We start from the raw sequence: 12317 nt of genomic DNA on the forward strand, positions 1-12317 counted from the left end.
AAAATAAACTACTAAAAACTAAGATTCATGCTCCTGAATTCCACCTCAGACCTACTGACTCAGAGTCCCAGGGAGATGGGGATGGAAAACTGAATTTATAGTAAGCTTCCCTGGAGAGATTTGAAACATTATTTTTGAATAGGTGAAACAGACACTTGGTTAAAATATTCAAGAGGTTCAAAATGGGATAAATGCAGAGACAGCCCCTCACTGCCTTTCCTGCTTGCACACTTCCCCTCTACCTGCTGTCCCCAAGAGGCAACCACTTTTCTTCGACTCAGCACATTGAAGTTTGAGGCCCATCTTAGTATTTGTGGGATATACCAAGATGCATAGGTTTCTGCACCCTAGAACTCACAAAAACCTTCAGGCAAGGCCATCAATCATTCAGGGGCAGGTGCCCCAGGAAGGGGTCTCAGAGTCACCAGATGGTAGGACTTCTGCTTGGGTGCATATCTGCATCCTCTGTTTCTAGGACCTTCCAGTCTGCTCAGCTTCCACCATCACTTTGAGTAGGGAGCTGGTCCCTGCACAGGTGGTTTTGTCACAAGATCAGAAATGGACAGTGAGTGAGGGGTGCGTAAGGACCAGCAGAGGGGAGCCTGCACCGAAGTCTGGTCTGGAGGAATATGGAAGCCCAGTACCCAACCTTTCAAGCTGTTATTTTCTATTGTTTGTGGCAACCATGACCTTCCCTTTGGGATAGATACTTTAAAATCAGTTGTGCTTAACCTTTCCGGGATCACAGACTCCTTTGGGAAGCCCATGAAAACTAGGGACCTCTCTAAAAAATGCACAGACACGTTAAACTCCACAGGCTAAGCTTCACAGGGGCCAGCCAAAATTCCCCAGGGGTGTCCAGGAGCTCCGAGTCCGGAACTTCTCTTTTGGAGGTGGTCCTTGTACTACACCCTTGGCACTAAACTCTCTCTGTTCCTTTAGAGAACTTTGTTGCCACTTGCAGCGAAGCGCCCTGGATGAAGCAGAGGCTAGCTGGCCCGGTAGGTGGGGGCGCGGTGGCTCTGGCCCTGAGCCTGGTCGCAGGGAGAGGGACCCCGACAGGTAACAGCTGCCACAGGGGGCGGGGGCGGTGCGCGGTGGGCGTCCTCCTCAGCTTTTAGCGTCATCCGGCTGGGCCCCTGTGCTGTGGGCGCATTATCTGGGTTTTGTGGAGCGAACCCCCGCCCCGTCCCCGACCCCACCCCGGGTCGGAGGCGGGGAGAGCCGGAGCGGGGCCGCGGACAGAGCTGCGATGGGAGCCGGCGGGCTCCGCATTCATCATTGTTCCCCTAGCGCCTGGCACGGGTTGGGGCGCAGGCAGGGTTGGTGACCCGAAGCGCGCCGGCCCTTCTGTGTCGCCCATTCGCCGAGCTCTCGCCCCACAAGTGTTTCCTGAGCGCCTTCCGAGGGCCAGTCGGGGAGCCGGGAGCTGGCGACTCAAGGAAAGGACGGGGGTTCAAGTCCAGCCGGCTGCGCGCCGCGAAGACCACGGAGCGCCGGTGCGGGCGGCGCGGGGCGCACGGGCCGCGGAGGGCCCCGCGCGCGCCCCCGCCGCGCGCTCGTGACGGCGCCCCCGGCCCCGCCCCAGGCCTCCGCCTCCCGCGTCCCCCTCCCCCCGGCTCGGCCGCGCTCGGGTCGGCGGGCTCCATGGGGAAAGCGGCCGCTCTGTGCCGAGGCGGCAGCTGCGGCGGCCGCTCCCGCGGGCTGTCGTCGCTCTTCACGGTTGTCCCCTGCCTGTCCTGCCACACGGCGGCGCCGAGCATGAACGCTCCCACGCCCGGCTCCGCACCGGAGCCCAAGCCTCAGCTTCAGCCGGTGCCCCAGCCTCAGCGGGAGCTGGTGTCAGAACAGGTGTCGGAGCCAGTTTCTGAGCGGGCGCCAAGATCGGAGCCTGAGCCCAAGAAGATGTCTGAGCCCAGGCCAGGGTTCAGACAGGAACTGGAACTGCTGCCGGCGCTGGGGACCGGGTCGGGGCCCCGGGAAGAGTGGGGCTCAAACCCGGGGCCTGGGCCCCCCGCCAAAGCCCCCTTTGAGCAGGTGCCGGCGCTGGGGCCAGCAGTGGGGAGCGTGCCCCTGATCAAACCTGAGTCAAGGTTATTGCCGGCGTCAAAGGACCCGCGCCTGGGGCAGCTGAAGACACACCTTGGGATGGCAGTGCCCGGGAGCAGCTCGCCGTGCGGTGTCCCCATGGTCTCACTTCCTCTGGACAACTTCAAGGGCTGGCTTCTCAAGTGGACCAACTACCTGAAGGGCTACCAGCGCCGCTGGTTCGTGCTCAGCAATGGCCTCCTGTCTTACTACAGGTATGGAGGTGTCAGGGTGGGGGCTGAGTGTGAAGGGTGGTGATGCTGCCGTCATGGTGATGGAGGGCATCCAGGGTTGGAGGGTGTGACCACTGGCCCAGGATGTTTGGGAACAGACACTCTAGCAGGAGAAATAATACCTCTGGCCAACCTTCAACTCTGGCAGGGGAGTCCCCTGTGGACAGGACCTCTGGCAAGCTTGGGTCTGGGGAGTGAGCAGGGAGGTTGGAGTGAGGGAGTGATCTGGGGCCTGGGGACCCCTCTGGCCCTGGTGGTTGTGGGACCTGGGGCAGCTATCCAGAGTCGGAACCCCCAACATCCTTGAAACAAGAGCTTTCTAGTTGAGGAGCTAAAATTACTGTATTAGGGGCTGAGGGGGCAGTAACCTTGTTCACCCCTTAGGACCCACATGTGGGAAAGGCTCCTGCTCCCTCCTCAGTGAGTCAGACTGCTTCCCACTTTCCCGAGTGTCTGCTGTTTGCCGGCCTTGGCCTGGGGGCACAGCAGACTCAGCCTCCTCAGACACTTCAGGAGCCCATCTTGACATTCAATAGAGAATCAGGAAGTGTCCCACTGTAGCCTTTCTTATTCTTGAAGCAGCATGGGGTTCAAAATTGAAGTCTAAGTGGTGAGATAGCTAACACTATTCCACTGAAACGGATTGAAAGGGGGAAAGATCCTGAAGGCTGCCTTGGTATGTTTCCTGGGGACGGGTGGTTTAAACTTTGAGATCTTGAATCACTCTCTACTGTAATAGATTCTCAAACCTGAGCAAGCGTTGGGATTCTCTGAAGGGCTTATTGAAACATTGCTCCGCCATCCTGCTGAGGTTCTGCTGCAGGGCGTCCAGGAGGGGCCCCAAGAGTCAGCTTCTCTAACAAGTTCCTGGGTGATGTTGCTCAGGACCACAGTCTGAGAGGCACGGCTCTATTGTCACTGCAAACAGGAGGGCCCTGCCTTTCTGAAGCTCAGGTCACTTTGCTCACTTTACTCAGCTGGGCCGTCTCTTCAGGTTACCCAATGGAGCATTCGTGTGGTCCTTCCTAGCCTTTTTGGAACACGATTTCTAGAGGATAGTTGAATCTGTGATACCCTTGATTATTTGGGACCTCCACTGACCTTAAGCGATAGTTCCCCCTCAAAGTGGGGATCGGATCGCTGTCTTTAATTCCTGGCAGGGGGGAAAACTGACCTGTGTTTCTCATGCGACCGTCTCGTGTGGTGTTGTGGTACCCCCTCGGCCCACTTGGCTGCACCATACACATCACAGGACAGAGTGTTCTCAGAGTTAGGCAACTGAGCAAAACGAGATCCTTTTCCAAATGATGTTTTTATCCCATTTCCCTACCCTGTCTGGTGTGTAAACATTCACCTACGCATGCAGTGATAGAGATCATCAGTGATTTGCTATAAAGAAGTGTCATCCTGTCTCTTATAGGCAAGGGACGTAATGCATAGGACCTGTCAACTGTGGACCCACATGAATAAACGTTCATTTATTTCATCCCCGAAATCATGTTGTGAGATGGGTTCCGGGATTATCTTCTTGTACAAATGAGGGGTCCTGAGGTTTGCCAGAGGGGTGTGTCTTGTCCAGAGCCACTGGACCAGGTAGGCAGCGGAGAGAGAGTCTGACCTGGGCCCTTTGCGCTCCAAAGTCTGTGCCTGTCCCAGATGTGAGGACTGATGCCAGTTCAAACTTGAGTTCAGCATTTCTGAGTTATTTATATCTTCCCAGGTACTACTCAGAGTCAGTAGTCAGGGTCAAGGTAATGTTTATGAGTCTTGGGTCCCACCGTGGCAGGAAGGCCTAGTTGTAGTGGAAAACCTGAACTCATGTGTTTTTGTTTTGTTTTAATCAGTAGAACAAAAATGTCCCCCCTTTTTTTTAGGATATGAATAAGCATGTGTAGACAGTTGGCCTTTCAAGGTAACTTGAAATGTCTAGATTCTCTGGGTAGTGAAGAAAAATTCTTCTTGTTTGCCAATTAGAATATGGGGACAAATACTGGTTTGGGGGAGAGGAAAGGGTGGGAACAAGTTTTCTTGTGTGTGTGTTTGCACAGTCCAGCTCTGTAGTTTGATTCATGGACATTTCTAGATTTCAAGGTGGGCCAAATTGTTGCTCCAGTCGCTTGGGTAGGATGAATGATCCTTGACGTTTATACAGCTTTCTCCCTCCTTTAGCCCCATGTGAGCCCACCACGAAGATGTTCTCAGTCCCATTTTACAGGAAGGGAAATTGAGGCTGAATAGCGAGCTTCAAGGGTGGTGTATGCTGGGGTGCCCAGCCTGAAGGCGGTGTCTCCAGTGCCACAGAAGCTGAGTTAGTCTCCGAGTACAGAAAAGGCCCTTCTGCAGTGGGATTGCGCCTCACCTCTCCCCTGCACTCCAGTTCTGCCTTCTGGAAGATGCTTTGGTCTGCTTCCCCTCAGGCCTCCCAAGGCCACAGGTGTTTGACACCACTCTGCTGTCCCTGCTTGTGATCTGAACCCTGCCTTCCAGACCAGGCCTGGCCATCCTGCCTGCTGGGCTCAAGGGCGGAGCAGCCTCCAGGCCTGCTGCTCACAGTCTTGACAGCTCAGGGTGGGTTATCCAGGCCTCCGTCTTCACCCAGGTGCTTGGCTCTTGAAATGTGTGTGGCTGGAATAGAGGCAAATTCTAGTGCTTGTGCGTTGCAAACAGATTGAGAGAACTCTTTTTTCATGATCTCCTTTGTTTTTAGTTGCAGCATGTGGGATCTAAGTTCCCTGACCAGGGTTTGAACCCAGGCCCCCTGCATTGGGAGCATGGAGTTTTAGACACTGGACCACCAGGGAAGTCCCCAAAGTTACCATTTCTTTCCTGATCTTTCCTTAGGGGCCTGGTAGAGTCAGTGTTAGTGCTGGGTGACGTGGCTGCTGGGGAAGGAACCGGAGCCTCTTCTCTTGGCAGCTTCCCTTTTGGAAAAACTGTAAATTTTGTTTGTTTGTTTGTTTGTTTTGAAACTGAGCGAAGCCTGGTTTGGACATTTCTTGTGTTCTTTGCCTGATCCTATGCTCCAGCCTGCCTCTCTCCAGGATAACTATCATTCCAAATCCTGATCAACATCCACTTTCTTTTTTTAAATTAAGTTTTATCTCATCTATATGCCAGAGAAGGAAATGGCAACCCACTCCAGTATTCTTGCCTGGGAAGATCCCATGGACAGAGGAGCCTGGTGGGCTGCAGTCCGTGGGGTCGCCAAGAGCTGGACACGACCGAGGGACTAAGCACTCGCACATCTATATGCAATTAAAGAAAAAGTTTTCCATTTCAACCATTTAAATTTTATTTTTAAAAATCTTGTTTTATTTTATTTTAAAATATTTATGTATTTGGTTGCACCAGGTATTAATTTCGGCATGCGGGATCTAGTTTCTTGACCAGGGATCAAATCTGAGCCCCCTGCAATTGGGAGCATGGAGTCTTAGCCGCTGGAGCAGCAGGGAAGTCCCTCAACCATTTTTAACTTTGCAGAAAGGGATCTTGTACAACATATGACTTGGGGGGACTAATTTTGGGTGCTTTGTGACAGCCCGGGTTGAAAGTGTGCCTTTTACCTGTGTCTGCTCCTCTTGTAAGTGCATGCCTGCTCAGTAGTATCTGACTCTCTGCAACTTCGTGGACTGTGGCCTGCCAGGCTCCTCTGTCTGTGGAGTTTCCCAGGCAGGAGTACTGGAGTGGGTTCCCGCATCTCTTGGGTCTCCCGCGTTGCAGGTGGATTCGTTACCGCTGAGCCCCCTGGGAGGCCCTGCCCCTCTTGGCGGGTGCCTACAGAAACACTTCAATGCGTGCGGGAGTCCTTGCAGGTGAGATCACTGGGCTGTGGAGAATGCGAACGCCGAGCTGTTTTCCAGAGCAGCTGTGCCAGTTTATAGTCCCACTGGGAACAAATAAGAGCTTTTTGTGGATCTCTGATCTCTGTCCTTTGCAGCTCTTGGTATTGTCAGTGCTGATTTTGCCAATTAAATGAGTATTGCATCGTAGTCTTGACCTGCATTTCAGTCCCCTTTATTTTTACATTGATAGAAAATTGGCGGGGGAGGGGGTGGATTAGAATTTCTCCAGTAAGTGTGGCTTCCTCGAGTGTTTCTGTCCTAGATTTTGCTGGAAAAGCTCACTCAATGTCAAGTTTGTTCCAAGGGAGAAAGTACACAGTGCCAACAGCTGGGCTTAGTAACATTCATATTATCAGGAATAACAAGACGCTCTTTGTAAATATTGTCACATACTGAAAGCATTTCTGGGAGGTCTGGGTAATTGTTGGCAGGTTTTTACTTCTTTCCAACAATGTGCTAGGAATATAAATACAGAAGGCAAGGTTATTCTATTGCCCGGCACACTTAATCACGTATCTGTTTGACTATTTGAATACCAGTAACGGAAATATGGTTTTGTGCTCTTTTTTTGGTTGTTAGTTCCCATTTTAAAAATTTCATCCTAAGTTCTCATCTCACAGGGAACGTGTAACTACCTGAAATTAGAGAAGAATTCATAATAATAATGCAGAATTTTCAAAGGTATGGGCTTCCCTGGTGGCTCAGCTGGTAAAGAATCTGGCTGCAAACCCCAGGGAGACCTGGGTTTGATCCCTGGGTTGGGAAGATCCCCTGGAGAAGGGAACACCTACCCACTCCAGTATTCTGGTCTGGAGAATTCCTTGGACTGTGTAGAGTCGGCTGTTAAAGAGTCGGACTCGACTGAGTGACTTTCACTTTTCAAAGGTATTAGCCCTTAACAAACACATGAAAAGATGCTCAACATCACTCATTATCAGAGAAATGCAAACCAAAACCACAGTGAAGTACCATCTCATGCCGGTCAGAATGGCTGCTATCAAGAAGTCTACAAACAGTAATGCTGGAGCGGGTGTGGAGAAAAGGGAACCCTCTTACACTGTTGGTGGGAATGCAAGCTAGTACAGCCACTATGGAGATCAGTGTGGAGAGTCCTTAAAAAACTGGAAATAGAGCTGCCCTATGACCCAGCAATCCCACTGCTGGGCATACACACTGAGGAAACCAGAATTGAAAGAGACACGTGTACCCCAGTGTTCATCGCAGCACTGTTTACAATAGCCAGGACATGGAAGCAACCTAGATGTCCATCAGCAGACAAATGGATAAGAAAGCTGTGGTACATATACACAACGGAATATTACTCAGCCATTAAAAAAATACATTTGAATCAGTTCTAATGAGGTGGATGAAACTGGAGCCTATTATACAGAGTGAAGTAAGTCAGAAAGAAAAACACCAGTACAGTATATTAACTCATATATATGGAATTTAGAAAGATGGTAATGATGATCCTATATGCGAGACAGCAAAAGAGACACAGATGTAAAGAACAGACTTTTGGACTCTGGGAGAAGGCGAGGGTGGGATTATTTGAGAGAATAGCATTGAAACATGTATATTATCATATGTGAAATAGATCGCCAGTCCAGGTTCGATGCATGAGACAAGGTACTCAGGGCTGGTGCATTGGGATGACCCTGAGGGATGGGATGGGGAGGGAGGTGGGAGGGGAGTTCAGGATGGGGAACGCATGTACACCCATGGCTGATTCATGTCAGTGTATGGCAAAAACCACTACAATATTGTAAAGTAATTAGCCTCCAATTAAAATAAATTAAAAAAATAAATGGAAAAGAAATCTTAAAAAATAAAAGGTATTAGCCCCAAGTCCTTATGGTGATAGTGTTTGAAACATAAGCTTTATGCACATTAATGACACAGTTGATTTGATTAAACAAAAGTCTGTTTTGTTCTATACAAGTTGCCTGCTCAGCCACATTAGAAATGACATTTGCTTCCCAGGAAATGATTTCAAGCAAGTCATGAAACAAAAGCTTTTTTAAAATATTTGTTTGGCTGCATCGGGTCTTGGCTGTGGCCCTCAGGATCTTCGTTGCGTCGTGTGGGACCTTTCACTGGTGCAGACTTCCTAGTAGTAGCACGTGGCCTCCAGAGGGCAGGGACTCAGTCGTCATGGTGAGTGGACTTAGTTGCTCAACCAGGGATCGATCCCGCATTCCCTGCACTGCAAGGCCAGTTCTTAAGCACAGGAGCACCAGGGAAGTCCGCCCAAAAGGTTTTAATTTATTATTGTTCAGGCTAATCTGTGGGTAGGAGTGGCGAAGCCAGTTATCGAGAAAGGGACCAAGGAAATCAGTCTGGGTCTATAAGAGAGAGGGCTCCTGTCAACTGAAAGTAAGTTTTCAAAGTCCTCCAGCTGAGGAAGCCCACTGAACACATGGTGAATTGGGCCCACTTTAGGGTGGCGGCCAAGACGTTTTTGCCTGTAGGGTGGATCGAGTACTCCTCCAGTGAGGCCACACCTCAGAGGCAAGCTCCCCTGGAGACAGTACTTTTTCTCTGTGTATATAATTTTATTGTTTATTTTTTGGGGCTGTGCTTTTTCTGTCCTTGTGGTGAGCAGGTGCTGCTCTGCAGCTGCAGTGCACAGGCCCTCACTGCGGAGGCTTCTCGTTGCAGAGCATGGGCTCTATGGCATAGGCTCAGTGGTTGTGGTGCACGGGTTTAGTTGCTTGTCAACGTGTGGGCTCTTCCGGCACCAGGGATCTAACCCATGTCTCTTGCATTGGCAGGCAGATTCTTTACCACTGAGCCATCAGGGAGGCCTAGTATTTTTTTTTTTAATAAAGTTTTATTGGGACACAGTCATGCCCATTCATTTTTTTGGCTATGACTCCTTTTTTTGGCAGCGCTGCAAGTTTTTTGGGCTCTTAGTTCCCTGACCAGGGATTGAACTCTTGTCCTCATCAGTGAAAGCAGAGTCTTATATGTGACTGCACAGTGAAAGTGTAGTCTTATCTTAGTCCCCTGAGACAGTCTTTTTGACGTCAGTTTGGTGGTGGTTTAGTCACCAAGTCTTGTCCGACTCTTGCGACCCCACGGACTGTAGCCTGCTAGGCTCCCCTGTCCATGGGATTCTGCAGCCAAGAATACTGGAGTGGGTTGCCATTTCCTTCTCCATGATGTCACTTTAGGTGATGCTTAAAGGATGGAGCTAGAAAAGACCATCCAGTTGCAAAATGTCCCCGAAAACATGAAGTTGAAAGTACAGGTCTTCAGGTTAAGCCACTAGGTTATCCACCCCAGAAGGTGGCCTTATTATATTGGATTCAGCTTTAATTTGAAATATCATCCAGTATTTTATATTATGAGACCATAAGGAAGCTGGGAAGGAATGCACAGGTTGAAAATGTGTACACATTTCTTTAATGTTTAGCATGAAGGTGTTGCAAAGAGCCTCCAAGAGGACTGGCAGTATGTTTTGGAGGAGACAGGGCACGTCAGTCAGTGTTCTTAGCAAGGTCTTGTTGTTCAGTTGCTAAGTCATGTCCTACACGTTGGGACCCCGTGGACTTCAGCACATCAGGCTCCTCTGTCGTCCACTGTCTCCTGGCGTTTGCTCAAATTCACGTCCGTTGAGTTGGTGATGCTGTCTAACCATCTCATCCTCTCCTGCTCCCTTCTCCTGTTGCCTTCAACCTTTCCCAGCACCAGGATCTTTTCTAGCAGGTCGGCCTTTCACATCAGGTGGCCAGCTTCAGCTGGATTTTCAGCTTCAGTTACAGTCCTTCCAAAGAGTATTCAGGGTTGATTTCCTTTAGGATTGACTGGTTTGATCTCCTTTCAGTCCATGGGACTCTCAAGAGTTTTCTCCAGCACCACAGTTTGAAAGCATCAGTTCTTTGGCACTCAGCCTTCTTTATGGTCTGACACTCACATCCATACATGACTACTGGAAAAGCCATAGCTTTGACCATACGGACCTTTGTGGGCAAAGTGATGTCTGTTTTTTAATATGTTGTCTAGGTTTGTCATAGCTTTCCTTGCAAGGAGAAGGCATCTCTTAGCGAGGTGCTGTAACACAAATTATAATTTCCCCACACAGCCCGCCCCTCCTTCTGGCCTTCCTCTCTGTGAATAGCTGGAAAGCCGAGTCACGCTTGCTGCTTCCTGCCGCCCTCACCCTACATCAGATGGAACTGCCGAGCCCCGCCTGTCTCCTTCCCCGCGTCCCCCCCTGCTCCCCGTCGCTGGTGCCGCGCCACGGCTCAGGTCTGCCTTCTGCTGAGCTGGTGTCCCAGCCTCCAGCTTCTGCCCTGGACGGGGGGCCCTGGTGTGGCACCCTGCCCCAAGGGCCCTATATTTTCCAGTCCTCTCCAGGAATCTCTTTCAACAGTCCCATCCCCTGTGTTAGCAGTCTCCTACTGTGGGTTTCTCACATTTGAAATATCCATAATGGCCCCAGACCGACCTAGGAACTACATCTTTCTCCTCTGGGAGTTTATAGGGTTGCTGTGTGGGCACCTCTGCAGACAGCTTTGTGCCAAAGGGATGCTGTGGCCAAGTTTGGCATCTTCCTTTTTTTTTTTTTAATTAAAAAAATTTGGGAGGGGGAGGCTGTGTGTGTCATGTGGGATCTTAGTTCCCCAACCAGGGATCAAACCCGAGCTCCCTGCATTGTGAACACAGCGTCCTAACCACTGGACCACCAGGGACATCTCATCTCAGGCACTTTTCTGACCTAGACCTTCCCCGAGGCCCCTCGGTGACTTGGGTTTGCCCAGGACGAGGGTACACTCGCCACATGGACCTCCTTCCTCCACAGGACCTTCCCTTTTGCACCTTTGGTGAGATGTCTGGTGTGAGTTCTTCAGCTGCTGCAAAGCCTTGTACCTTCTTCGGGGAGGGTCTGTTAATCCAAGATCAGAGCCAGCACACAGTCTGGAACATGGTGAAAGCGAATGTACTGCCGCTTTGGTTGTATCACTTACTGAGGGCCAACAGTGTACAGGCAGCGTGCGAGACAAGCGCATGTGCGCCGAGGAACCGCAGGGTGGAGGAGGAGGGACCCAGTCTCCAGTTTCAGCAGTTCTCTGCATCCATGCTGGCAGTCAGTAAGAGGCCAGCGGGTTCAGGCAAAGTGCTGTGGGGCTTCCCAGCGGGCTGGCTATTCAAGCCTATGGCTTTCACACCTCCTGTAGTCTTCTGGGATGCAGTTGGCAAAAGATGTCAATAAAGAAAGACAGGCTTGCAGAAAGGATCTTCCTTAAGCCAAGATCAATATCTGTTTATCCCAGGAGGGAACAAGACATGGAGGAAACGGGCCTGTTTCCTGGACAGCTACTTCGGATGGTGACATGCAGAGAGAAGATGATACACGATGCCCCTGAACTAAGCTTGACATTGGCAGCTGAATGTGTGCTGAGCCACGTACGAGGTGTCACCACACGGATGTGGCTTTAAGAGGTTCCCTTGGTAACTGCACACACGAAGCAAACTGTCAGTGAGTCTCAGGGTCACGCTGTGAACTCTGTGCTTTTCTTCTTTTACGAGCGACTCTTTTCCTGCGTGTTTCCGCTTTTAAAAGTCCTCAGAGTTCCGGTCACTTAGCTTCACCTCTCTTGGCCTCTTGTCACATGTTCAGCCACAGCTCTGGGCGTCGAATGCCGGTTTAACGATCTTGACGCACACCTTTTGATCTGCGTTGCTGGGCCATTGCCTAAACCAAGAAGAGGGCAGATGGCCTTGCTGAGCTGGCTCGGAACCGGGCTGCGTTGTCCTCTGAAGCAGCAGTAGGTGTTGTCTCCCTAAATATAACTTACAGTTTGTGGCTTCCCTGGACTCACCGCTCGCTGCCCTTCCCAGTCAGCTCCCTCCACCCTCCTTCCTCTGTCTTCAAGTCTCCTGCCCAGCCGACCTTATGCTCCTTCTGCCAGCCACATGCCTTCAGATCCCTGCACCTCCCACCTCCCCGCAAGTGCGGCCCTCCCCACTGCTGCAGGCAGCCTCGCCAGGCAGTCGAATTCCAGGTCGTTGCAGCCTGAACCTGCCTGGATCCTCCGCGATGAGTGGGGCTGGCAGAACCATCCTTCCTCTGACGGCCCTTTGTGCGTTGTGTCGTTTGGCTGTGTACTCCTGTTAGCTGGCTGTTGGCCTGTCTCCTCCTCGCCAG

General features: G+C 51.1%; 1 protein-coding gene across 1 annotated transcript in view; it reads left to right on the top strand.

Moving 5' to 3' along the window:
* The first annotated feature begins 1647 nt into the window (after positions 1–1647).
* OSBP2 (oxysterol binding protein 2) overlaps positions 1648–12317 on the top strand; it is a 120394-nt gene continuing 109724 nt past the window's right edge. The window contains exon 1 of the mRNA XM_040251114.1: positions 1648–2303. Coding sequence (XP_040107048.1) covers positions 1648–2303 — 656 coding nt within the window. The remainder of the gene's footprint in view (positions 2304–12317) is intronic.

This window comes from Oryx dammah, unplaced genomic scaffold, assembly GCF_014754425.2.
Source record: "Oryx dammah isolate SB20612 unplaced genomic scaffold, SCBI_Odam_1.1 HiC_scaffold_12, whole genome shotgun sequence".
In the NCBI taxonomy this organism is placed as follows: Eukaryota; Metazoa; Chordata; class Mammalia; order Artiodactyla; family Bovidae; genus Oryx; species Oryx dammah.